Consider the following 26,499-nt stretch of genomic DNA (forward strand, 5'->3'; position numbering starts at 1 on the left):
TTTAGACATGAAATATCATTTGAATGTACCTGTTCTTCCACCACTACTTTAGCTTAGGGCCTAGACTCTTGCAATGGGGCCTCTTAAGAGTGATCAGGAAGTCTCAGTAACTTGGTTGGGGGTTTGATACACAATCTCCTCATTTACTGAGCTCCAACTTCCTATCTAAATACCATGTTCAATTCCTGCATCACCCAGGTCAGAATCCCTGGAAAAATGGGAAAGAAAAAAGAGGACTTTCCCTTAGCACTTTAGGCATGAGGAATTTTCAGTGTCCCACTTACAGAATGAAGAATATCAGGTAATACCAAAAGTTCTTTTGTAGCCTGAATAGGACAGCTTCTTTTCTTTCCTTTTTTATTTTTAAATAAATGTTAGGCCAGGTATGGTGGCATGCCTATAATCCCAGCACTCTGGGAAGCAGAGGCAGGAGAATCACTTGAGCCCAGAACTTCAAGACCAGCCTGGGCAACATGGTGAAACCCCATCTTTACAAAAAATACAAAAATTAGCTGGGCAGGGTGGTGTGCACCTGTAGTCCCAACTACTCGGGAGGCTGAGGTGGGAGGATTGCTTGAGTCTGGGAAGTTGAGGCTGCAGTGAGCCATGATAGTGCCTCTGTACTCCAGCCTGGGCAACAGAGTGAGACTCTGTCTCAGACAATAAATGAATACATTGTATTGTGTATATTTAATATACACAACATGATGTTATGGGATACATATCGATAGGAAAATGGTTACTATAGCAAAGCAAATTAACATATTCCAACTAACTATTGCACAGTTACCCATTTTTTTGTTTTTGTGGCAAAAATAGCTAAAATCTACTCATTTCACATGAATCCCAAATACAGCACAATTTTATTACCCATAGTGCTCATGTTGTACATTAGGCCTCTAGGCTTGTTCTTCTTACACATCTGCTACTTTGTATCCTCTGACCTGTATCTCCCCATTTGCTGGCATGCCCCCACAGCCCTGGTAACCACTGTTTTATTCTCTCTGTATATTTGACTGGGTTTTTGTTTGTGTTTTAGATTCCACATATAAGTGAGATCATGCAATATTCGGCTTTCTGTGTCTGGTTTATGTCACCTAGTATAAAGCCCACCAGGTTCATCCATGTGGTGACAACTGTCAGGATCACTTTTAAGGCTGAATAATATTCCATTGTATATATACACCACAGTTTCTTTATCCATTTGTCCAGCAATGAACTCTTAGGTTGTTTCTATATCTTGGCTATTGTGAACAATGCTGCAATTATCAGCAGATATCTTTACAAAGTGGTGGTGAATTTTATTTCCTTTGGGTATATTCCCAGAAAAGGAATTCCTGAGTCATATGGTAGTTCTATTTTTAATTTCTCTCTCTCTCTCTTTTTTTTTTTTTTTGAGACAAAGTCTTGCTTTGTCATCAAGGCTGGAGTGCAGTGGTGCAATCTTGGCACACTGCACCCTCTGCCTCCCAGGTTTGGGCGATTATCCTGGCTTAGTCCCCCAAAAAACTGGGACTACAGGTGCGTGCCACCACACCTGCCTAATTTTTGTATTTTTTTGTAGAGACAGAGTTTCACCATGTTACTCAGGCTGGTCTCGAACTCCTGAGCTCAAGCAATCCGCCCACCTTGGCCTCCCATAGTGCTGGGATTACAGGTGTGAGTCACCATGCCCTATTTTGAATTTCTTTAGAAATCTCCATACTGATTTCCATAATGGCTGTACCAACGTACATTCCCAACGGTCTACATGAGTTCCCTCCTCAACACCTTTGCCAATATTTGTTATCTTTTAACTTTTTGATAATAGCCATCCTAACAGGTGTGAGGTAGCATCTCACAGTGATTTTGATTTGCATTTCCTTGATGATTAATAATACTGGGCACCTTTTCATATACCTGTTGGTCATTTTTATGTCTTCTTTGGAGAAATGTCTATTTAGGACCTTTGCCCATTTTTAAATTGGGCTATTTGTGTTTCTACTATTGAGTTGTATGAGTTCTTTATCAATTTTAGATATTAACCTTTATCAGATATATGGTTTGCAAAAGCCAGCTTATTTTCAAGACTCTTTTATCCAATCAACAGACTGTTTCCTTTCGGCAGTCTCTTAAACTACAGTGATTCATTCTGGGCAAAGACAGAAATGCCTCCTAAGTAATTTCTCCTAGCTGAGAACTACACGGATACTACTTGGGGCTCCCAAAACAGTTCCCTCCTAGAGTTCTCCTGGGTGCATCTAAACTGAAGCAGAAAATATAGACCTGGCTTTGAATCTCAAACTCTGCCACTTACTAACTATGGGCTGCACTCAAGTTTTCCAATCCTCTAGGTGTTATCTTTCTTACAGAGAAAAAGAAGATAATGGTATTTACTTACAGGCTTGTTAAACTCAACCACAAACAATAAAAATCAACTAAGGGCCAGGCATTGCCTTGCTCATCTGGATTCAAAGATGCATTTCACAGTTCTGCCTTTTGGGCACTCCCAGTCAAGTGGCAAACAGATACAGACCAAAAAGTGCTATAATCATGATGCACGAAGAAGGAAAGACTGGTTGGAGGGTGAAGAATCCAAAGAGAACTTACTTGAAACAAGGTAATTATGTAAAAACACGGTTCCCGATGCCTGGCTCACTATAAATGCCTTTGGGTTGCTTTCTTTAACACCCTATGTGGGCTTATAGCTGTTACTGACCTGGTCTTTTTTTTTTTTTTTTCTGAAAGTTCCTATAAAAAAATCACCAATAAAATGCTGGATGGTCATTGGTTCCATTTTTGGAGAAGCTCCTGAGTAACTGTAAGATGCCTTCTCTGAAGCTCTGTCATATCTGGCACTTGCTCCTCTAATCCTAGGTGAATGCTGTGGAATTGGCCCTCACCAGTTCATCTGGAAACTGGGCAGCTTTCTTAAATTTATTTCCACCTTCAATAAGAAGGCTTCTCAGAAACAAGAAGTTCTGAATTATAGTCTAGACAGGAAAAGTTTGTAGTCTGGTGTGCAGAGAGAAAATGATATCTTTTTATTCTAATACTTCATGATTTTTTTACTTCTGTATCTCACTATCTTATACAAGAGAATAAAAAGAAAGTAGGCCCTAGAAATAATAAAGTAGAAACAAGAAATTCTGATATCCAGCTTCTACTCACGGAGAAGAAACTAAATAAATAACTTGAATCACAGATGCTTTCAGACCCTGGACAAAGCATCTAAGGTAGCAAACAGAATCTTATGGTACAGGCTGTGGCAGTTTTAAACTACGTCCACAAATGCTTTGATGTTCCTCCCTTCAAGAGTGGAGCCTGACAGCCTTTCCCCTAAACGTGGGCACTGGGGCTACCTCTAGTCTCTCCCTCTCCTGGCTCTCTTGCCATGTGGTGAAGACAGTCAAGCTGCCCTGATGACAGGGCCATGTGGTAAGAAACTGAGGCCTCCTGCAGACAGGCACTAACTTGCCAGGCATCTGAGTGAGCCACCTTGGAAGCCTTCAGATGACCAATACCTTGACTGTAACTTCAAGAGAGGACATCAACTAGGACAACCCAGCAAAGCCACTCCCAGATTCCTGACCCACAGATACTGGAGAGATACTAAATGTTTATTGTTTTAATCAGCTGAGTGTCAGGGAAATTTGTTACTCGGCCACAGATAACTAAAATGCAGGTCAACAGGCTAATAGGCTATAAATGATGAAGGGTTTGTTTTGTTTTTAGACAAGGTCTCACTCTGTCGCCCAGAGTGAGTGCAGTGGCGTGATCACGGCTCACTGCAGTCTCAACCGCCTGCGCTCAGGTAATCCTCCCACCTCAGCCTCCCAGGTAGCTGGGACCACAGGTGTGCATCACCACATCCAGCTAATTTTTTTTTTTTTTTTTTTTTTTTGTAGAGGCAGGGTCTCCCTATGTTGCCCAGGCTGGTCTCCAACTTCTGGGCTCAAGCGATCTGCCTGCCTTGGCCTCCCACTTGAGCCACTGTACCTGGTCAATGATGAGGTTTTTGCATTCAGGATGGCATAGTTTTCTCAGTTAAAAAACAATTCTCTTAATTGCTTTCTCTGGAGCACAGAAATATGATATACATAAGTGCGGGTGGTGAGACAACACCAAAAGTTCACACTAGTTCTCCTTTATTCAGCACTTCACATCCCTCACCCCAAAGAAAGAAACTGTAGTTTAAAATACTAGAATTATATGACTCAAAAAAGAGTGGTGGATTGTGACTTATTAAGAAACAATTTAAAATAAGGCCTATGGTAAGGCAGTAATAATGAAAGCAAATATCTTATCACGAAATTGTAAAAATCAGGCAAATAAAGCAGAGTAGTCCTAGCCAAAATTATTAGATAACAATGAGCTCTGAATTTTATCAGATCTGGTGGTTTGGGCACTTACATAATTTCACTTATTTAAAACTATAACTTGGTATGGGTAATGTGAATTAGTCTTTAAAGGTCCAAGGTTTTAGATCTGCAAACAGAAGAAATGGCATTTTCCTCTCATTTATTATTTATTACTTTTCTCTAGAGTTAAATTCTCTTATTCACAAATATTTCTTGTATATCTAATTTCTGCCAGAATCAAAATGGGAATGAAATGGCAGAAACTATAGTCTGCCTCCTCAAGGAACTCAGAGGAGAGACTCGTGTTTCTCACATGAGTGTGACCTGTGGCGGAATTTTACAACAGGAATGTATAGGCCCATTTCTACAAACTCAAATGCCAAAGGCAGGGGAGTAGGGCCTGGAGATCTCTGTTTCTGATGCTCAGTCAGTGTGGTGAACCACCAGGGTGGACAATAATACAACACAGTCCATTTACTCTGTCATCAAATATTTACACAGCACCTGAGCTGTACCAGAGGTGCTAGGTGCCAGGGATGCCACTGTATGCCAAAAAAACAGGTAACCTGAGGTTAGGAGGGTAAGAGAGTTGGGCACATGAAGGGAGAGGTAAGGCTATTCCATCACAGACAGAGGAAACAGGGAGAGGAGGGTGCATGAGGAACACTCTGATCATGTCTGCAAATGTGGAGTCATACCATGCAGTAGGCTTGATTAGTGGAAGACAGAATACATAGTATAGCCATGCATTCCGAGCTTTTTTATTTGAATGAGACCAAATTGGCCCTCTGATACCATCTTCTCACTTCATTGCTGAGAAACTCTAGATGTTGACCTCCTCACAGTCAAGCCCCAAAGGAGGGAACAGAACCTAGGTCCTATGACTCTGGTTCTAACGTACATTTTCCTTTATTGGCTCTCTTTAGGACTAAAAGATATCTTCAGGGCCAGGTGCGGTGGCTCATGCCTGTAATCCCAGCATTTTGGGAGGCCGAGGCAGGTGGATCACCTGAGATCAGGAGTTTGAGACCAGCCTGGCCAACATGGTAAAACTCAGTCTCTACTAAAAACACAAAAACTAGCTGGGTGTGGTGGCAGGCACCCATCATCCCTGTTACTCGGGAGACTGAGGCAGGAGAATCGCTTGAACCCAGGAGGCGGAGGTTGCAGTGAGCCGAGATCACACCATTGCACTCCAGCCTGGGCAACAAGAGTGAAAACTCCATCTCAAAACAAACAAACAAACAAACAAACGTCTTCCGGAACCAGAACAAGGCCAAAGTACATTTCTCAACCATTCTAAAAAGCTTGTGTTGTTACTATAGGCATACTACTTCACATGCTGTCAATCTGGGGTGTTTTCAAAAAGATATAATCGACCAAGAAAAAGTAAGGTAGATGTGAAAAATGTCTTTGAAGCTATTTCAGTTGCTACTGTTAGAAAATGTTTGAATTTAAACTCTACTAGGCATAAAATAAGCTTATAGAAAACACTAGTTTTGGAATCTGAATCAATGACCCAGAAATAAATCTTGGAGAGGGATAAGTGAAATTCTGAAAGAGTGGAATCAAAGAATATCAAACTATTATTTCCAAATGGTTTGTAAAAATAATGTTTCTGGGTTACAGTGTGAAAACAGGTACATTTTAAATCTCCAGGTATTAATAATATACTGGCATTTTGTAACATAATGCTAGTCAGTTAAGGAGTAAATTTCCTTCCAAGGGGTTTATTACTTGAAGTGACTGAAGGATCTTGTTTTACAGTCTCCCCAGTAACACAAACTCTTCTCCATTTTCAGGGCCTTTGCCATCTGGTACGCACTTCCACTACTTTTCTAAAGTTACTCAAAGGTCAACATTTTGTCCTTCTCCTAAACAAAACCAAACTCAGACCTCTTATTTCTTGACTTTTCTGTTCTTCTTGCCATCTTGAAACACTGTCTTCTCTTTGTTTCCATGAAACTGTAAGTTCTGGTTCTCCTCTGACATTCCTTTTCTGGCTTTCCTCCTATCCACTGACATCCTCTAAAGCCTCTGCCTATTACACTTCTCTTTCTAACCATCCATGTATACTAATATGACACCATGATTCCCTACTCATCTAGGCTCTCCATCCTTGGAACCAACCTTGACAATTCTCTTCACATTGCTTCCCAATATCCAATAAGCTACTGAGGCTACCTGATTCTGTGTTAAGATTTGACCTTCCCTTTCTAAGATTTGACTTAGCCTTCATATGTCTACCTCCTTTACCCTAGAAACAAGACCTCATCACTTAAGCCTCGGTCAGTTACTTAGTTCTCTGGTATCTGCTGCAGCCTGCAAACAGATGAAGACCTTTCTCATCATGTCCCTTCCTTGCCCAAGAATCAGTACATGCCCTGCTGAACCCAATCCCAGTGGCCCTTACCTGCAATGTCATTCCGCTTTACAAGTTGCTATGGTTTAAATGTGTCCCCCAAATTTCATGTGCTGGAAACTTAATCCCCAAATTTATAAACTGATTAGAAATGTGGTCTTTCGGAGGTCATTGGGATTACATAAGACCATCAGGATGGGGCCCTCATGAGAGGACTCTCGGCTTTATAAAAAGAGGAAGAGAGACCTGAGCTGACATACATGCTCTTGCCATCTCTCCCTGTGATGCCTTCTGCCATGTTATGATGCAGTAAGATGATCCTCCCCAGATGCTGGTACCATGTTCTTGGACTTCCCAGCCTCTAGAACTGTGAGAAATAAATTTCTTTTCTTTATACATTGCCAAGTCTCAGGTATTCAGTTATAGCAACAAAAAATAGACAAAGACACAAACCAAATTTAATTCTTTGTCCAAAATTCAACATGAAATTCCCTCTTGGATGAATCTTTCCTTACCTAATCTCCTTCCACAGTGAATTTTAGTTTCCTCAGCAGTCACATCTGGATCACACTCTCTCACACTTGCTGCAACTAAAAGCCAGCTCTTATAGAAACCATGGTATTGTGGGACCAGCAGAAGGGTCTCCATAAATGTTTGCTAAATTGAATTGAATTATATTGCAGCTCTGCCAAAGTTCACTTTTAATTATATAAAGATGGAAAGAAAATAGAAAGCACATCCTGTTTCAACTGTGACAGTTATTATTTTAATTTCTTAAACAGTAATAATAGAAATAGATACTAAAAGCATTTTTTATTAGAAAAATCACTGGGACAAAAATCTTTTAAACATTTTTGTTAGTTTTCTTTCCTGTAACACTTTTGATATATTTTATCACTCTGAATATAGAGGGGATTTTTGGCACCTGAGGAGCTGAGGATTGATGACAATGGGCAGTCTCACACATGTGAAGGATGAATTGTGTCCAGAAAACTGTGGGTCAGAGAGATATTTTCCAAATGGGAAATGAATTCTGACAGAAAGCTACCTGGTGGGAAATGAAGGATGACTTTGAAAAGCTAGTAATCATGATCAAATTTTAGTTGTGCTGACTAGTCTGAAATACACACATGGAACTACAATACATAAGCTGTTCTTAAAAGAACTGAATTATGCAGAAGAGGAACAAAAGATCTTATAAAATCTGAGCATTCACATCATCAAACATGTTAATGTATCACAGATAACAAGTCTGACTTATAAAATAACTGATGTCTGAGAGCACTTTAGTAGGTTTCTAAATCTTATCTCCTGGAGAAGGTAAGACTAAGTTAGCTCTGAGTTAGGTAAAACTAGCAGGAAGCTGCTATAAGAAGATAGATTGTTCAAAATCATAAGTAAAATTACAATTATGCGTATGTACTTACATCTAATTTCCTCTGCATTATTTCTTTCTACTTATATGTGAAATGTTTCCATACATTTACTAAGCATTTAATGTGCATCTTCTATGTGCCAAGCACTATCCAAAGCTCCAGGGAGTTGATGATCTCTGTCCAAAAGGAATTCACAGCCAACTAGGGGAGTCCACAGACTTAGTAGAAAAAAAAAAAAATGAAGAGTAAAGGACAGGAAATAACTAAAAGGGAAGAAATAATATGAAATGGAAAATTTTAGGTTTAATCCTAAATTTATTAAACTAAGAATAATCCAGCAACTCAATGTTAAAGAAAGCCAGCTAAGAACTCTGCCAACTTGATGATAGTCAGATTCAGAAGTGATCTATATGACCAACTCCTAACAATTCTACAGGAAATATTACACAATAAAGAAAATCTTGGAATTAAGCAGCATACTCTATAATTTAAGAAAAATAGAATGAAATTCAACTGTAAAAGCAAACTTGTTTGACCACCTGGGATGTTCTCCCCTTCCTTGCCAACATCTGAGCCTCTCCCATCCTCTGCAGGCTTTCTCCTCGCACCCCAGCAACTGCTCCCCCTTTTCTAAACTCATTGTTGGTTTGCCTGCTGGCACTAGGTAGTGAATGAACTGCTACTTTTTATTTTCCATGTTATTTGCTTTTCTTCCCAAAGAGATCATATGCTGTTCCCTGAGGAAAGGAAGTGTGTCTTCTACTTCTCCGTATCCCCAGCAATGGGGATGCACCCTGCACATGATAAATGTTTGTTGAGCATATGCTCATTTTATGTTCATATATCTGTGAATATTAATGAATACAGTTGGTTGAGAAAAAAAGTACCTAGGATGAAAAATTGGCAATGCTACATATTTTGCCTGATTTTGAAGTATTTCTGAAGAATTCAATACAGCCTGTACTAACTAGTCAAGTAAAAACTACAAAAACCATTCCAATATTTTTAAAACTGAAAATTCATGTATTCTGAGTTTTAAAAACTCTTTAAACTTAGATAAGATAGCAAACAAAAGATCATCAAACTTTTCTTTAACCAATAACCTTTATTTGCATCTTCTTCCACTTCTCTCAAGCTTATTTATAAAATTATCCTAATATAACCAATGAGGAACACTATTTAATTTTTAAATAACTAGTTCTAAATAATGCATAATTGTCCTAAACAAACAGGATTTACATGTTTATGGAATTCCATCCCCAACACCCACATACTTAGCCTATTTTAAATGTCCTGGACCCAAGCTCAAATGCACTCCCTTTAACACAGGAGTATGTCAGAGGCAAAAATAATTGCATAACTGAGCCATACTAACAAATTAGTGATTATACGAATGAGTGTCATGGGCAAGGCTAGTACAGGAAGCACAAGTTTCAGGAACTGTTGGATGGCCCGACGGTCTACCCTAAAAACAATTCCTCTCCCATCTGTTTGCTGATGCCCATGTTTCTTTCTCTTTTTCCTTTTTCTTTCCTTTTTCCTTTTGTTTCCTTCCTTTTTTTTTTTTTCAGATGGGGTCTCACTCTGTTACACAGGCTGAAGTACAGTGGTGCAATCATGGCTTACTGCAGCCTTGACCTCCTGGGCTCAACTGATCCTTCCCCCTCAGCCTCCCAAATAGTAGCTGGGACTACAGGTGCACGTCAACATGCCCAGATAATTTTTGTTTTGTTTTTTGTGTTTTTGTAGAGACAGGGCTTTTTTCATGCTGCCCAGGCTGGTCTCGAACTCCTGGCCTCAAGTGATCTGCTTGCCTTGGCCTCCCAAAGTGCTGGGATTACAGGCGTGAGCCACTATGTCCAGCCACATTTCTTTAATATTAAATTAACAGACAAAAGACTTAAAATACAAATATCCCTATGCATCAGTGTTGTTTGGTGCTTCCCTAGAGCTGACTCAACTTTGTGCCCATTCTTGGTCTCCAGGGTCCCTGTGATTTGGGAGAGAAGGATCCCACCCACAGCTCCAGAGATTATACTCCACCAATCGGCAGGATGCCCTCAGTGACTAGTTCTCAGATTATTAGATACTCCTGGACCTAATAATTGGCTCAGGGGTGTCCCACAACCTTAGAGAGAAGCCAAGGGCTTATGACCGTCTTCAGTAGAGCAGCACTTTCAGCTCAGGTTGGTGAGGTTACGGGTGTGAGGCTGGGAGCCGCTGCAGTCAGTGCTGCATCCTTGGCGGGAGTCAGTTCAAGATCACCACTGACACAGGGCAAGGGCAAGGCTGAAAGAACACCAGAGACCTGTGGCCAGGGGCTGGATCAGATTGCACCAAAGGCAGTCCCACTTCTGCATGGTTCTGCTGTGAGAGTCAACAAATCCCTTTTATCACCTAAAGCAGCTGGAGTTACAATCAGCCACACATTATATCCCGGGAAGAGGCAACAGACTGATTCAAAATTGCATCATAAAGTTCATATAAGTTGTATCCGACAAAGCCTCTCTTGAAATCAGGTGTTGATTTAGAAACTGACATATGAGTCCTGGGTGTCTGAAGAGGGAAGAGATGCTATGGGGAGAGAGAGAGAGAGAGAGAGACACTTTATTTGAAAAGGATGGCTGGAGGTCTAAAAAAAATTTATTTTTATTTTTGAGATTGGGTCCAATGCCCAGGCTGGAGTGCAGTGGAACAATCACGGCTCACTGCAGCCTCAACCTCCTGGGCTCAAGTGATCTTCCCACCTCAGCCTCCAGAGTAGCTGGGACTATAGGCGCACACCACCATGTCTGGCTTATGTTTATTTTTTGAGATGGAGTCTCACTCTGTTGCCCAGCCTGGAGTGCAATGGCGTGATCTCAGCACACTGTGGCCTCCACCTCCCAGGTTCATGGGATTCTCCTGCTTCAGACTCCCAAGTTGGTGGGATTACAGGTGCCCACCACCATGCCCGGCTAATTTTTGTATTTTTTTAAACTAGAGATGGGGTTTCACCATGTTGGCCAGGCTGGTCTCGAACTCTTGACCTCAAGTGATCTGCCTGTCTCAGCCTCCCAAAGTGTTGGGATAAAAGGTGTGAGCCACAATGCCTGGCCTGAGATAGGGTTTTGCCATGTTGCCCAGGCTGGTCTAAAACTCCTGAGCTCAAGTGATCCGCCCACCTCAGCCTTCCAAAGTGCCGGGATTATAGGCATGAGTCACCGTGCCTGGCCTGACAAAATTTTTAAATATTATCCTGCAATTTTGTCTGATCCTGCTTGACTGTCAGAGGACTTGTGTTTTAAAGGAGATGAAGTTCAATGACAGGATTTTAGACACTGTCAGGGATGGTTGGAAAGACATTTTTGGGCAGGGGCCCTTCTGGGCACCCCTAAATGACACCGTATGGCAAGAGCCCCTTCTGTTCCCTTCAGATCTGAATTGCCCTCACCAATAATAGATTCCCTTCTTCAAGCCCCAATTACACGCATGGTCAGGGCCACACAGTAGAACCTGTTGCTTCCCTGCTTAAAATTCCTAAAGTCAGACCCCATGCCTTTCAGGTTCTATCCCCAAAACGTGGCCCACGAGGCCTGTGGGACAAAGCTGCCTCCTGGCCTCTCCAAGGGCCCCCTCCAGCACCTGCAGGTTCTCCCTCTTCAAGATTCACCAGCCACTTCTCAAAGGCACCAAGAGTGTTTCCTCCCCAGGGTCTTGCACACCATGCGTATTGCCTAAAATGTTCTCCTAAGCCCTGGGCCCACACCCTCGTCGCTTGGCTGACCCAGCCTTGATCTCCTTGTCTAGGCTGAAACGTGTCTCCCTCAGAGAAGCCACCCCCACTCCAGCTCAATCAGGCCCCGGGCTATAATCATTCATGATGTCCTTTGGTTTTCTATGACAGCAGGTAGAGAAATGTGTAATGATCTCATTTTTTAAAATGTTTTATTTATCTATGTTTTTATTTTTATTTTTTTGAGAGAGTCTCACTCTGTTGCCCAGGCTGGAGTACAGTGGCACAATCTTGGCCCACTCCAACCTCAGTCTCCTGAGTAGCTGGGATTACAGGTGCCTGCCACCAAACCCAGCTAATTTTTGTATTTTTAGTGGAGACAGGGTTTCACCATATTGGCCAGGCTGATCTCGAACTCCTGACCTCAAGTGATCTGTCTCGGTCTCCCAAAGTGCTGGGATTACAGGCGTGAGCCACCGCGCCTGGCCTGATCTTGTTTTTAGTGTAATTATTTACATAAGGTCTATTTACCTGACTAGATTATAAACTGAGTATGAAGCCAGGAACCAGGTCTCCTGCCTCACCATCAGCAAATAGGACCTGAATTGCTGAATGATTCCATGATTTCTGGTCACTGCTGGTGCTATACCTTTGTCTTGTTCTTTAGTCAGCGACCCTGCCTTATATAGGCAGTCCCTACGTTTATTACTATCTGGCGTATTGGTAATTTAAACCTAAAATCAGTCATGGATGACCTCAGCCAATCCCCGGCCCTCCCCAAACCTCACCTCAACCAATGGAGCTTCTGCTGGTGCCATCACCATGTTAATGTGTGGCCTTTTTCAGAATCCATAAATTTAGAAACAGTATAAGGAAAGAAGTGATGAGAAGTAGGGCAGGCTTTGGAGAGCCAGCCCCAGGGAACAAGCTCCTCTTAGGGCTGTTCTGCCTCCAACGTGATCCTGCAGCCCCAACACAACTGCCCTTGCATGGCCTTAATCTTTTATTTCACTTTATCCTATGTGCTAAATAATCTACCCTTGCTTGACTTAATATGCACTTAATAAGTATTTTGTTTTAATAATGCAAATGTCTCTGGGAAGATTAAGGAAGTTATCAGTTATGCACATGTTAGTATGAATTAGTTAAATCAAAATACTTCTGTACTAACATCTGCTACGCCGAGGAAATGAGAGTTTTGCTGGGTTGGGGAAATAGGGAGGAGGCAGCTGGTGACTGTGGAGGACACAGTGGTTTAAATATACATAATTTGAAGTGCAAACCACTCCAACTTACAAACCATATCATAGCAAGAGAAACCTTTGGGAACCCCTGTGGCAGGAGGGCACTAAAGAAGGGGTGAGCTCAGCACCCAGAAAGGCAGAAGAAAGTTCCCCCTGCTTTTCTTTTGTATCTCAACCCTAATAAGAGCCTTAGACATCAGGGTATGGATGAACCACACTAGGGATTAACGATGCCTTATGGGCAAACCTGGAAAATTAAGCGCCATTCATTACATTGTTGGGCGCCACATTCCAGGTTCCAGAATCAGCTTCCCAATCATTTGGAAACCAATCCATTCTTAATTGGGGGCTGTACTTCCTTTGTCTCTTGCACAGGGGAAAACCCTGAACTAAGCCCATAACAGGCGTGCAATAAACACCTGTTTAACCGATAGATTAACAGTGTGCAATCTCATCATCAACTCAAGTGAATATGGTCCCTGAAGAGAGACTGGCAAGACCGGTAGGACTAAGCTAAAATAAAGGTTTCTCTTGCTATGATGTGGTTTGTAAGTTGGAGTGGTTTGTACTTCAAATTATGTATATTTAAACCACTGTTACGTATAGGACTATGTGGTCCTCAGAAGTTTATAAAGATACAAAACATTCCTATTAAAAGGAAAGATAGGTCAATTTTGTATGGAATTCCATCAAATTAAGGCATTTACAAGAATACACCAAGATAAAATACTCCGTAGAGTTAAGCAGAAAAACTATAAAAAGCTCTCCTAAAAAGACTGCAACTGGGGGTCCCAGGTCTCTGCAGCACCAAGTGAGTACCTGTCTTCAGGGATGCAGCCAGCCTTCTGTACCTGGAGGAGGCCAGCTCTGGCTACCTTTACGCTGCAGTTCCTTGTTTTAAGTGCTCTGTATGCCAGATTAGTGTATTTACATTTTCTGTAGCCAAAAACTAAGGATAAAGACACTTCATATTCTACCTTTGAAGCCCATTTCACATTAAGTGCTGTGACTTCCCTCATAGGGACCAATTATAAATCAGAAGGAAAATGACATACCCTTCGTGAGCATAACAGACACCAAGATACTATGCAAACCTGCTTTCTTACAGAAACAAATGTGCACACACTAGGTCTCATCCTAGTATGTTAAAGAAATATAGCTCACATCTGTAATTCCAGCACTTTGGGAGGCTGAGGAGGATCACTTGAGCCTACGAGTTTGAGACCTGCCTGGGTAACATAGTGAGACCTCAACTCTACAAAAAAAAATTAAATTATCCAGATGTGTTGGTACACGCCTGTGTTCCCAGCTACTTGGGAGGCTGAAGGTACAGAAGGCTGACCGCATCCCTGAAGACAGGTACTCACTCGGTGCTGCAGAGACCTGGGACCCCCAGTTGCAATCTTTTTAGGAGAGCTTTTTATAGTTTTTCTGCTTAACTCTACGGAGTATTTTATCTTGGTGTATTCTTGTAAATGCCTTAATTTGATGGAATTTCATACAAAATTGACTTATCTTTCCTTTTAATAGGAATGTTTTGTATCTTTATAAACTCCTTCTGAGGACTACATAGTCCTATACGTAACAGTGGTTTAAATATACATAATTTGAAGTACAAACCACTCCAACTTACAAACCCATATCACAGCAAGAGAAACCTTTATTTTAGCTTAGTCCTACTGGTCTTGCCAGTCTCTTTTCAGGGACCATATTCACTTGACTTGATGATGAGATTGCACACTGTTGGTACATGCCTGTGTTCCCAGCTACTTGGGTGGCTGAAGCAGGAAGATCACTTGAGCCAAGGAGTTCGAGGCTGCAGTGATGCATGTTCATACCACTGCAGTCCAGCCTGGGTGACAGTGAGACCCTGTCTCAAAAACAAAAACGAAAACAAAAATATCTCTAATGTACTTGGTTCCTCCTCCTCATACTTTAAAAATGTTAAATCCTGCTTATTAGAAAATATTAACCATCTCGGTATCAGTGATACAGTTTTGCTGAAAAGTAGTAGCATGGAATTCATTTTAAAAGGGGGTAGTCGAATCTCAGCAATCTCTAATGTATTGGGGGCTCCTGCCTGGAGGTCACAGATCTTGACCGACTTGTCCTTATTACATAATGTCTGATCACAACTGTAAGACATTGTCACTTGCATGAGGTTAAAAAAAATTCTATACACTCATGTAATGTTACCAGAATTAAAGGATTAAATGACAAAGATATGCCACTGTTAAAAGCATGAACTATAGAATCCACAGGACCGAGTGTGCATTCTGCCTAAGAGGCCACAAAAAGTGACTTCACCTCTTTCTAGGCCCTGCTTCCTCAGCACAAGATGGGGATGGGGACAACAGCTACCTTGGGTTGCTGTGAAGAGTAAATAAAGCAAAGCACAGAAAGCATTTGGTCTACAGTAGGTGGTAAAAACCTTTAGAGAGTATTATTTATGACAACAACATCCTAAGAGACCTCACAAAGAATCTAGTGTCCTAACTCCCAACAACAACTAGACCACACATCAAGCTCTCTTTGCAAGTGTGGTAAGGGCTGGTGAGTCCCCAGAGGCCTTGTTTTGGGCTAAGCTGTCAGCAAGGAGCTGCAGTCACATTCACAGGGGACACAAAAAGCACAGGATTCTCCTTAGAGTTCTGCCACCTGAGAAAGGCTTAAAGAGTCCTTCTTTCTCCTGACCAGATGGAAGGCAGAATTACAAAAGGAAATATGATGGCTTCTTCATTCCTCAAGAACAGTGAGGTTGGTAGAGTACATAGAAGATCTTCCCAAATGTCTCAAATTCCCAGGTAATGCCCCCTCAGCATTATAAACATAGGTGTTTAGCATCTGTTTTCAGAACTGATGAAAATTAACTGTATCTAGAATTAGACATTAAGCTAAAATAATTTTAAAATAATCTTAGATTAGGAAAATACTGGAGCACTTAGTCTGCAATAATTTCATGATCTATCTACTATCTAAGAAAGGTAAAACCTTGAACATCTCCAGTATTTCTCCCAGGAAGGTGGGGAGATACACCATTTTCCTGTCAGACATTCTTGTTTGATATTACAGGGCTTTTACGGGAAGACGCTATCCTCCACTCTACTAAAGCCATATAAGAATCCAACAGATGTTATATGACTCATAGCAATTCAATAATTCCAATTATAAATGTCCCTAAGCTGATCCCAAAAATGTAATATGTAATAGTTAATACATACAAAAGAACATATGTAACTAATAGGTATATCATGAAGCATAATAAAACCAAAACTTGTGAACTCACCCCCAATGTCAGAACTAGAAAACTAACAAGATTACCATAGCTGGCTGGAAGCGGTGGCTCATGCCTGTAATCCCAGCACTTTGGAAGGCCAAGGTAGGTGGATCACAAGGTTAGGAGTTCAAGATCAGCCTGGCCAATATGGTGACACCTCATCTCTACTAAAAATACAAAAAAAAAAAAAAATTAACCGGGCATGGTGGTGGGCGCCTATAGTCTAGCTACTGGGGAGGCTGAGGCAGGAGAACCGCTTGAACCCGGGAGGTGGAGGTTGCAGTGAGCCAAGATCGTGCCACTGCACTGCAGCATGGGTAACAGAGTGAGATTTTGTCTCAAAAACAAAAACAAAAACAAAAAACCATAGCTCCCGCTGTGTTCCTTCTTGATCTGAGCCCTGTGCCACATCTTCTTAAGTAATCACTTTCCTGAACTTTTCATTTCTCATTCTCTTGCTTTTCAAAATATTTTTCTTTCAAATATGGGTCTTGAAATGTGGATTTTTTAGTTTTGGTTAAACCCTGTGAAAATCTTTGAGACCTTTATCTCCATGTGGGTCTGAAGTTGGCAGACAAGAGTGCAGAAGGGACTGGACTGAGATGGCTCAGCTCTCACCATGCTTCCCTAACAAGTATTACATGCCCCACCACTCATCTCCCAAAACAAACTTCTAATGATTCTCTGGTTTCTGCCTATGGAAATCATAAGTTTCCCTACATTCTCACTCAATATAGGCATCTGTCTATATAACTATTATCTGAAAGAGGGTAGAGCCTTTTGTCAACCCAGGATGAATCTCTGTACGGTTGTTTCAATGGGTGGACCTGGGGCTGACCACCTCATTGGTGAGGAAGTCTTCCTGCCTGGAGGAAAGGTAGCAACCAACCCGGGCACTTTCTAGGCAATTATCTGTGAATCCACTGCAAGTCCCTCCCCAACTCCTCCTTATAAACAGGAAATGAAGCAGACCATGACTGCCTGGTTGACCATACGGTTCGATCAATACATTCGCTACTAATTCCCACAGACTTCCCTCAAGTCCTGTTAAGGATCATGATTTCCTTATCCTTCTTCCAGAAAGCTATGCCTCTGGCAGCATCCCATCCCTGTTGAAGAAACTATTAAAAACTGTGAAGGATCTGAAGATGTAGCCTCCTTGCAAGCTGCCGCATGCCACAGGCTCACAGATGCTGGCAGAAGACCCAGGACTACTAGGTCAGAAACGAAGGACTTCATTACTCACGGCACAGCAAGCAGCAAGAGCATCAGCACGTCTGAGTCAGTCCTTGCCCCAAATTCTCCAGGCTGATGCAGCTGGGCCCAGAGGGATGCCTGCATGTGCAAGTGGCTGCATCATAGAAGAACCTTGAGTTTATGGAACCAGGAATTTTTAAAAAATTTTTTGAGACAGAGTCTCCCTCTGTTGCCCAGGCTGGAGTGCAATGGCGCGATCTTGGCTCACTGTAACCTATGCCTCCCGGATTCAAGTGATTCTGCCTCAGCCTCCCGAGTAGCTGGAATTACAGGCACACGCCACCATGCCCGGCTAATTTTTTGTGTGTTTTTACTAGAGACAGAGTTTCGTCATGTTGGCCAGGCTGGTCTCGAACTCCTGACCCTCAGGTGATCCACCCACCTGGGCCTCCCAAAGTGCTGGGATTACGGGTGTAAGCCACAGCACCTAGCCCAGGATCTTTTTAAATGGTCAGTAAGCAAGCTTTTCCGTTGCTCCGGAGGGAGACACTATCTCTGTCTCTGAAGGCTGTTCTCTATAAAAACATCCTTGAAAAGATACTCTGGGAAAAAGGGCAGCGAGTGCCTCACTCATAAACCATGTGGAAATGAGAGAGGCCTGTGCAGAACAGGTTCCCATCATATGTTATACGTCAATAAAAAATTTATTTAGATATATTTTATTATATGACTGCTTTAATTTTGTCTTGAACACACAAACATCAGTCATATTTACAGAGCCTTTTGGAGGAACGTGTGTCTGTGTGCAGCAAAGGATTCTTTAAAAGATGGGTATTTGTTAGTTGGCACATATGAGGTTGGTAGGTTCAGGCATTCAGAAGTTTTGAGGGGAATCTTTCTGACTTTTTTTTTCTATTGAGCAGGGACAATAATTTTTCTCTGTAATATTAGCTTGAAATTTAATGACTTAAGGAGGCTTAAAGAGCTCTTAAAGAAATTTAATTAATGATTGTAAAAGACTTAAAGATCTACAGTGAGACAGAACTAGAAAAATACTGAAAATTGTAGCCAGAGTGTGTATGGCCAACCAGTCTCCTGGTATGAGGTAAGCTCATCTTTACAGTGATGCCCCTACTTTGCATTATCCTATAATTTGCACCTTTTCCTCCCAAATCTGCCAGTTTTCCCATGTTACTAATGTACTGACCTCTCCTTTCTATTACCCAGTAATTTACACCTTTTCTTTAAGTCCATCATATTCCCTGCATTACTAACATACTGACCTCCCCTTGATATTATCCTGCAATTTACACCTTTTCCCCCTGACTCCATCAGATTTCCCATGTCACTGCTAATGTACTGACATCGTACAATCTGTGCTGCATTTCTTGCAATTTGTACTCATTTTTCAGAAAAGGTGGGGAAGAGCTGCATTGTTCCTGTGTCTAGGGTTAAAGAACACAGACTGCTGAGAGTGGGTTCTCCGGATCCCACCACAGCCCTATGACAGGGCTCCGATTTGGGAAGGCTAGGCAGTGATTACATATGGAGAGATGGGCCCTGAACTGATGGCTAAGTAACTGATGAAAAGGAAGATGTAAATTTTATCATCCATCCCTTTAAGAAAGTTTCAGGGGCTCCACAGAATGACAAATGTCTGTAACAGCCTAATTTACATTACCATATTCTTTTCCTTTGTGTTCTTATGAACAAGATGCCTTCTCATATAATAATTCAACAGTTTCTCTCCATTTGTTCTATTGCTATTTGCCATGTTTCCTCCTGGCCGCTTACGTTGGGTCTTAAACAATTCAGTTGATAAGACAAAGGGAGGCAGGGTTAAGAACATTCAGACCCAGAAAGCCACACACGCAAAGGCACAGAGGTGCAGGTCTAAGCCTTTAGGGAAGCTGAAATACTTCCGCATGAGTGGGGCACAGTGCAAGTAGGAAAGAGTGCCTTGTGTAGGGGTCTGGGTAGATACTCCACTGACCCGAGGCTTTAAGCAGGGAGAGTACTGCGCTGCTATTTGAATTCAGAATAACCTCTCCGATGGTGATATGGAAGATATGTCAGAATGCAGATGATACTGGAGGTATGGAAACAAAGTGGGAGAGTGAGCAATAAGCTCATAAGAAAATGAAGGCAGGTAGTATGGGCTGAATTGTGTCCCCCAAAAACTCATATGCTGAAGTCCTAACCTCCCAGCACCCTAGAACGTGACTGTAATTAGAGATAGGGTTGTTAAAGAGGTGATTACATTTAAGTGAAGTCATGCAGGTGAGCCCTAATCCAATATGACTGTATCCTTATGAGAAGAGATTAGGACACACACACACACACACACACACACACACACACACAAACACACACGGAAGAATATGTGAAGACACAGAGAGAAGGTAGCCATCTGCAAGCCGAAGAGAAAGAGCTCAGAAGGGACCAACCCTGTTGCTTTCTCAGATTTCTAACCTCCAGAACTGTAAGAAAATAAATTTTGCTGTTGTTTAAGCCACTGTATTAGTCTATTCTCACACTGGAATTAGTATTAGTATTAGTCTATGTCACAGATAAAGACATACCCGAGACTGGGTACTTTATAAGGAGGTTTAATTGATTCACAGTTCCACATGGCTGGGGAGGCCTCGTAATCATGGTGGAAGGTGAAGGAGGAGCAAGGCACATCTTACATGGCAGCAGGCAAGAGAACTTGTGCAGGGGAACTCCCGTTTATAAAACCATCAGGTCTCGTGAGGCTTATTCACTATCACAAGAACAGCACCGGAAAAACCCACACGCATAATTCAATTACCTCCCACCAGGTCACTCCCATGATATGAGGGGATTATAGGAGCTACAAATTCAAGATGAGATTTGGGTGGGGACACAGCCAAACCATATCATTCTGTCGCTGGCCCCTCCCAAATCTCATGTCTTCACATTTCAAAACCAAACATGCCTTCCCAGCAGTCCCCCAAAGTCTTAACTAATTTCATTATTAACTCAAAAGTCCACAGTCCAAAGTCTCATCTGAGATAAGGCAAGTCCCTTCAGCCTAGGAGCCTGTAAAATCAAAAGCAAGTTAGTTACTTCCTAGATATAATGGGGGTACAGGCATTGGATAAACACACTCATTCCAGATGGGACAAGTTGGCCAAAACCAAGGGGCTACAGGCCCCACGCAACTCCTAAATCCAGTGGGGCAGCCAAATCTTAAAACTCCAAAATGATCTCCTTTGACTCCATGTCTCACATCCAGGACACACTTATGTAAGAGGTGGGTTTCTACAGCCTTGGGAAGCTCTGCCCCTGTGGCTTTGCAGGGTACAGCTCCTCTCCTGGCTGCTTTCACAGGATGGCATTGAGTGTTTGTGGCTTTTCCAGGTACACAATCCAAGCTGTCAGTGGGTCTATCATTCTGGGGTCTGGAGGATGGTGGCCCTCTTCTCATAGCTCCACTAGTCCCAGTGGGGACTGTGTGTGGAGGCTCCAACCCCACATTTCCCTTCTGCATTGCCCTAGCAGAGGTTCTCCATGAGGGCTCCACCCCTGCAGCACACCCCTGCCTGGACATCCAGGTGTTTCCATTCATCCTCAAAATCTAGGCAGAGGTTCCCAAACCTCAGTTCTTGACTTCTGTGTACCCACAGGTCCAACACCACATGTAAGCCTCCAATGCTTAGGGCTTACACCCTCTGAAGCAATGGTTTGAGCTGTATATTGGCCCCTTTTAGCCACAGATGAGATGCAGGGCACCAAGTCCTGAGACTGCACAAAGCAGCAAGGTCCTGGGCACAGCCCACAAAACATTTTTTCCTCCTAGGCCTCTGGGCCTGTGATGGGAGGGGCTGGCATAAAGGTCTCTGACATGCCCTGAAAACATTTTCCCCATTGTCTTGGTGATTAACATTTGGCTCCTTGTTATTTATGCAAATTTCTGCAACCAGCTTGAATTTCTCCCCAGAAAATGGGTTTTTCTTTTCTATTGCACTTGTCAAGCTGCAGATTTCCAATTTTTTAATGCTCTGCTTCCCTTTTAAATATAAGTTCCAATTCCAAACCACATCTTTGTGAACAAATAAAGTGGAATGCTTTTAAGAGTACTCAAGTTGGTCGTAAGCGGTGGCTTACGCCTGTAATCCCAGCACTTTGGGAGGCCGAGGTGGGTGGATCAAGAGGTCAGGAGATTGAGACTATCCTGGCTAACACGGTGAAACCCCGCCTCTACTAAAAATACAAAAAATTAGCCGGGTGCCTTGGCAGGCACCTGTAGTCCCAGCTACTTGGGAGGCTGAGGCAGGAGAATGGCGCGAACCCAGGAAGCAGAGCTTGCAGTGAGCCGAGATCGTGCCACTGCACTCTAGCCTGGGCAACAGAGCAAAACTCTGTCTCAAAAAAAAAAAAAAAAAAAAAAAGAGTACTCAAGTCACCTCTTGAATGCTTTGCTGCTTAGAAATTTCTTCCATCAGATACCCTAAATCATCTCTCTCAAGTTCAAAGTTCCACAGATCTTTAGGACGGGGGCAGAACGCCGCCAGTCTAGTGCACATGCAGCCCTGGACATCTAAGGGCATCACAGATCTGTTGTTGCTCAATCTCAGGTGGCTGAATGCTACTTGTCCCTCTAAGAAGTTGGGGGATGCTGACTGCTTGGGGGTCACGTAACTAGTTAGCAAGCCACAGTCTCGTTCGTTATCAGAATTAAACAGACAAATTATTCCACCAACTAAGAACTGCCATGCAGGGGAACTGCCCTTTTATAAAGACCATCAGATCTCATGAGACTTACTCACTATCATGAGAACAGCATGGAAAAAACCCGCCCCCATGATTCAATTACCTCCCACCAGGTCCCTCCCATGACACATGTGAATTATGAACCTACAATTCAAGAATTGATTTGGGTGGGGACAGAGCCAAACCATATAGCCACACAATTGTGAGGTACTTTGTTACAGCCAACTAAGATAGCATGGGTCAAGAATGTTGAGGTGGAAAAAAATGGAGGCAGATCGGGGTGGTAGATGAGACAGAATTTGGTGACCAGTTGGTTATAAGTGATCAAGAAAAGAGGTTGATTTAGAGGTTCCAGTTATGGGTAACTGGGTAAATGGTGGTATCATGAACCAAGGAAAGTTACACAAAAAAGGAGAAGGATCAGCAGGTTAAAGGTAATATAAACCATTTAGAATATTTGGAGTTTGAGGGGTCATTGAGGATACCCAGAGAAAGAGGTTCAGTAGGAGTTGAAGATAGGGGTGAGACACTGAGAAAACCAAGCTGAGCTAAAGGAATGGAACTGGGAGTCCTCCATGTGGGAGTGGAGCCTGTGAGTGAAATATCCCAGAGAAGTATACTGGTAAGGAAGAGAAAATTGGAAAGGGCATGCAGGCAGCGCACCATTCACCAAGGGCGAGTAGAAGCATTGGCTGTTAAAGGTCGGACTCAACCCAAGAGACATCAGTGTCAGATGCCAATGGAAAAGGGCATCTCAAGGAGGTCATTAGTTTGAATGTTGAAAAGGATTCAGAGACTGAAAGGTGAAGGTTACTTTTGGCAACTGGGAGGTTGTTGGTGAGCACAGCAAAATTATTTCAGTGGAGCTGGTAGAAGTGACAGCCATACTGTACTGAGTTCAGAAGTAGAGACTGTGGGGAAATGAAAACAACAAGCAGACTACTTTTCCCAGAAGCTTGGCTGAGATAGAGCTAGAGAGAAGGCAGGGCCTAGAATGGGTTCTATTACTAGCATCGGTGGTGGTGGTGGTCGAGGAGGAGGGACAAAAAGAGGAGGAGGAGGAGGAGGAGACGGTTCCGTTAAACAGATGAGGCTGTATTTAGATCATATCCTAAGGTCAGAGGGTGCTGGGCCTCTTGGACATGCTATCTCCAAGACAGGGTCAAACATCACCATTACAATGAGTTATTCCTATTCCCATTTGGGTAGCTGATTAGGACTGGGGAAATTTCTATTCAAAATATGCACATGATTATGTATGTAAGATGTGTTTTTAAAAAAGTAAAAAACAAAACAACATGTGCATGGGTTCAGATAGTCCATTTGTAGAGAATTCTTGATAGGCTTCTGTGCAATGCAAGGCAGATTACATTTGTTTGATATTATGAAGGGTTAAGTTGGGGGTCACAAGAAAAAAGAGGGGGGACAGTAAATCAAGGAAGCGGTGAAGAGAAACTTTACCTCTTGGCAGCGCTGCCTGTCATGGCTAAAGTTAAGTGAATTCCAATCCCCATTTAGGCATCTACTCTCCCAGACTACAAGTTCCTTGCCTGCAGGACATGTCTTGTTCAGTGTTGTAACCTAGGGCACCTGCACAATGCCAGGCTCCTGGTAGAAGCCCAACCAACACTGAATGGGGAAGCTCTACAATGGCTGTAGGACCAGGTCTTCATGAACTGATGTCTACATCCTGCTTACAAGGCAAGAATGAGCCCACGGACTATCCACAATTGATGTCTACATCCTCTCGTAAGGCTAGGATAGGTCAGAGGCATGTTTGACTGAGATAGTCACAGTACTATCTACTTTCAGAGTTGATGACCAAAAGTATTTTTTTTTTTTTTTTTTTTTTGAGATGGAGTCTGGCTCTGTCGCCCAGGCTGGAGTGCAGTGGTGCAATCTCAGCTCACTGAAACCTCTGCCTCCTGGGTTCAAGCGATTCTCCTCCCTCAGCCTCCTGAGTAGCTAGGATTATAGGTGTGTGCCACCACACCCGGCTAATTTTTGTATTTTTAGTAGAGACGGGGTTTCACCATGTTGGTCAGGCTGGTCTTGAACTCCTGACTTTGTGATCTGCCCGCCTCGGCCTCCCAAAGTGGTAGGATTACAGGCATGAACCACCGCACCCGGCCAACCAGAAGTATTTTTGAGTGAAGTCAAGGTTACATGCAATGAAATCGGGTAATGGGGCCAAGAAGAGGTTCTAAAAGGGCAGAATAAAGTACACTGGATAGGATTAGTACTGGGTATAAGAAATCTAAAGATAATTCAGAACAAGGTGGCGAAGGTGCACATGATCTTATTTCCTTGCTTCTCTAACACCATTTTTCACAATTTAAAAATTTCTAAATTTGTAAAGCATCTTGCAATTGTTGGTATCTTAGCAGTGTGTCACAGTTTAACAGGCAGAACTTTTTCTGTCACTAGTGGTACATAATATGATGGTGCCCCTAGAATCAATGGTGTCTCAGATTTACTAAAATATGGTATTTTATTCCATGAAAGGGTTTGGCAGTTGTTTGGATCTACTGTTTTAATTAAAAGTCATCAGCTTTAGCAATGGGTAAATCCTAAATACAAATCAGAGTATCTCAAAAGGCACCCCTTCATATATTAAGACACTGGATAACTATTTTGAGAGGCACTGCACACTTTAATTTACCACTCTCAACCTCAAAACACTGAGCAGTAAGAACTCTGATTGGAAGAAGCACTGTGAAGCTTTATCATGAGTAATAACATGTAAGTCCCAAAGCTCAATAATAAAAGCCTGATTATTACCACTTTTGTTCAATTGTTTCCATGTTTGTTATTAAATCTGTACCTTCTTTCCAACGCTACAGAACGTTGGTCATTTTCTCAAATGGATAGGGGAAAAAACAAGGTTTGAGACTCTATGATTTCAAAAGACAGATGACTAGGAGAAAAATTCTAGCTTGCAGGTGGGACATACTAAAAGATGATCTGAGCAATGTTTTGAGACAATAATCCTTTCATTAGATGACCCCTGTGGTAGTTGTGGTATGTGGGGTTTGTATTGCAATTTTTTTACAAAGTCAAATCTAAAGCCATATAATGGAAATGCATTCTATTTTAACTGCCAGGTATGGGATGAATTAATTTACTTGCTTATTTTTAAATGAGTCTACTGGCCTTTAGAAGCTATTATTTATATAAAGGTACTTCTGAACTTTACAAACAGGTCAGATGCTACCCACTATTTAAATATTTACAATAAAGTATTACAGATGTATAAAGCAACAATCCATATCCAAAACAAGAAAATAAAAGATGAAAATCATCTCCAAATGCCCTTGTAAATCACATTTAAATCATTTTTATAGATTTGTTTTATCATACTGTATTAAAATATATTTTCTCAAAATATTCAATTATATGAATATCTAAATATATCTTCACAGCTTTATATATAAAGAATATGGAGTACATTTTACATAGCAATCAATATCTCTGCTTTGAGCAGTTATTTTAATGATTATTATAATTCAGTATCTAACTTTTTAAAAAAACTGACCTAAGAGACAATAACAAATGTGGGTCATTTATCTCAAACTTCTTTGAGGTCTAAATTCATTTTCTTTCTTGGCTCTTCTCATTTTCATCTTGTTTCTGACCACTTTACAAGACACATGTCTCTTTCTTCTTTTCCATAGTTCCTTTTTCATTCTTTTTTTTAATTGCTTGTTGCTAAGCAATGCGCATCACATTAGGCTATACATTTCATTATCTTAAAACATTGTCTACTTGGTATTATTTTCTTCTGTTACTTTACCTTGTTTGAATTAACCCAAAATGTACTTTCTGCCTTCTTTTGACCATTCTTTTGCCAAGACATGATCCCCCCATCTCCCTGTCCTCTGATCATTACTAAACTGCTATTGTATTCAATATTTAGCCCATTTTTTTTCTGTTCTCCACTGTTTTTGTTAAGCTCTGGTGGACAAACTCTTACATCATATGACTATTTTTCTTTTTAGTGTACTCGATCTTACTTCTTTCTTTTATATTTAAAGGCATTAGAAAGACATCTTTTATGAAATTTAGGTCATTTCCTATTATTTTCCTTTTATCACTTTTGCTATTCTAGATGTTGGTTCCTTTCAGTATCATAGCCTGTGTTATTGTTCTTTTCCTGACACTTCTTCTTTATGTTAGTGATATTATTAACTATGCTATAATCCTATAAAACCATATTCCTTATTCGATTTAAATTTGTTCCATTTTTCAGTG

The 26,499-nt window shown here is 41.7% G+C and overlaps 1 protein-coding gene across 17 annotated transcripts in view; it reads right to left on the bottom strand.

Annotated features, from left to right (window-relative positions):
• The window catches only part of EFCAB11 (EF-hand calcium binding domain 11), a 165,753-nt gene that overhangs the window by 66,416 nt on the left and 72,838 nt on the right, over positions 1–26,499 (bottom strand). Inside the window, exon 6 of one of the 17 annotated variants that reach the window (XR_008513159.2) lies at positions 16,359–16,481. The exons of 13 other annotated variants lie outside the window; for them this stretch is intronic. Coding sequence is in view for 3 of the 4 variants with exons in the window: in XM_063715694.1 (XP_063571764.1) it covers positions 10,538–10,652 (115 nt within the window). In the remaining variant the exon portion in view is untranslated. Of the gene's footprint in view, positions 1–4; positions 8,297–8,334; positions 10,653–16,358; positions 16,482–26,499 lie in introns of those variants that run through there. 3 more of the 17 variants (XM_054530396.2, XM_054530391.2, XM_063715694.1) reach the window with 3 other exon arrangements.

The sequence above is a fragment of the Pongo abelii genome, chromosome 15, assembly GCF_028885655.2.
Source record: "Pongo abelii isolate AG06213 chromosome 15, NHGRI_mPonAbe1-v2.0_pri, whole genome shotgun sequence".
In the NCBI taxonomy this organism is placed as follows: Eukaryota; Metazoa; Chordata; class Mammalia; order Primates; family Hominidae; genus Pongo; species Pongo abelii.